Here is a 1,120-nt window from a genome sequence, read left to right on the forward strand (position 1 = left end):
CCCCCTGGTGGGCTGAGCTGGCCACACACACACACACACACACACACACACAAATAAAATTAAAAAAAAAAAAAAGAATGTTGTTAAACTATCTTTGATATATATTGTAAGGCTTTATATTGTCTTTTGCTTGATTTATAGTGTTCTTTTTATAAACTTTGGCCTTCACATAGATTATCATCAGATACAGGTTTCTTTATTTCTGTTACAGTGTGAGAGGGCTGGGTTTTTATGAGTAGTAAGCAGTGTGCACATCTTAATATCTTTTAGAAATTTAATGAATTAACTTAATTATCAGGACTGTGGGCTTGTATCAGTAGGTCTGTCCTTAATAAGGTTAAGGATATATTATAAATATCTTTATATTAGAAGTTTATAGTCTAAAACTTTCAGTGATACCTGTTTCAGGCTATATACCACAGGTTCACACTTGCTGTACTCTAAGTACTTCATGTTTAAGGTGACTAGAAGAATGGGGGAGTTCAATCCCTGGTTCTGCCAAAAAAAGAAAAAAAATAGTAAAAAGAAAGATTGCCTCAAGCATGAGACCAGTCTAGGCTGCATACAGAGTTTAAGGCCAGCCTGGACTACAGAGCAAGATCTTATCTCAAAAAACAAACAAAATTACCCCTGTATAATATATAGTATGGGACTGTGCATATACAACCCAAGCACATCATGTGTTGACAATGTTTTCCCCCAATTTTTTACTTCTAGTGAATTTGGTTCTAAAATCATCTTGCTTAAGCCAATTATCAAAGTGTTGCCAAAACTCTTTGAGTCTCGAGAGAAGGCTGTTCGAGATGAAGCCAAACTAATTGCTGTGGAGATTTATAGATGGATTCGGGATGCTCTGAGACCCCCATTACAAAATATAAACTCTGTACAGGTGAGATATAACATTCTCTCTTTTTGGCTTTGCATGAGGCTAATGTGAAGGTACAGTATTTCCTCCCTGTGACTAATATTTTATCCTTACATGAAATCTGTGTGTGTGTGTGTGTTACTGGGCATTGAATTCGAGACCTTGTGCTTGCTAGGCAGGCAATTATGCCACTGAGCTGTATGGCCCTCCTTACATAGACTTATTTTTCTTTTTTCTTTTTTTTTTTTTTTTTTT

The 1,120-nt window shown here is 35.8% G+C and overlaps 1 protein-coding gene across 1 annotated transcript in view; it reads left to right on the top strand.

Annotated features, from left to right (window-relative positions):
• Positions 1–1,120, top strand: part of Ckap5 (cytoskeleton associated protein 5) — a 124,737-nt gene that overhangs the window by 41,612 nt on the left and 82,005 nt on the right. The window contains exon 5 of the mRNA XM_023710577.1: positions 718–889. Within this exon, the coding sequence (XP_023566345.1) occupies positions 718–889 (172 nt within the window). The remainder of the gene's footprint in view (positions 1–717; positions 890–1,120) is intronic.

This window comes from Octodon degus, unplaced genomic scaffold (genome assembly GCF_000260255.1).
Source record: "Octodon degus isolate 3935 unplaced genomic scaffold, OctDeg1.0 scaffold00018, whole genome shotgun sequence".
Taxonomy (NCBI): Eukaryota; Metazoa; Chordata; class Mammalia; order Rodentia; family Octodontidae; genus Octodon; species Octodon degus.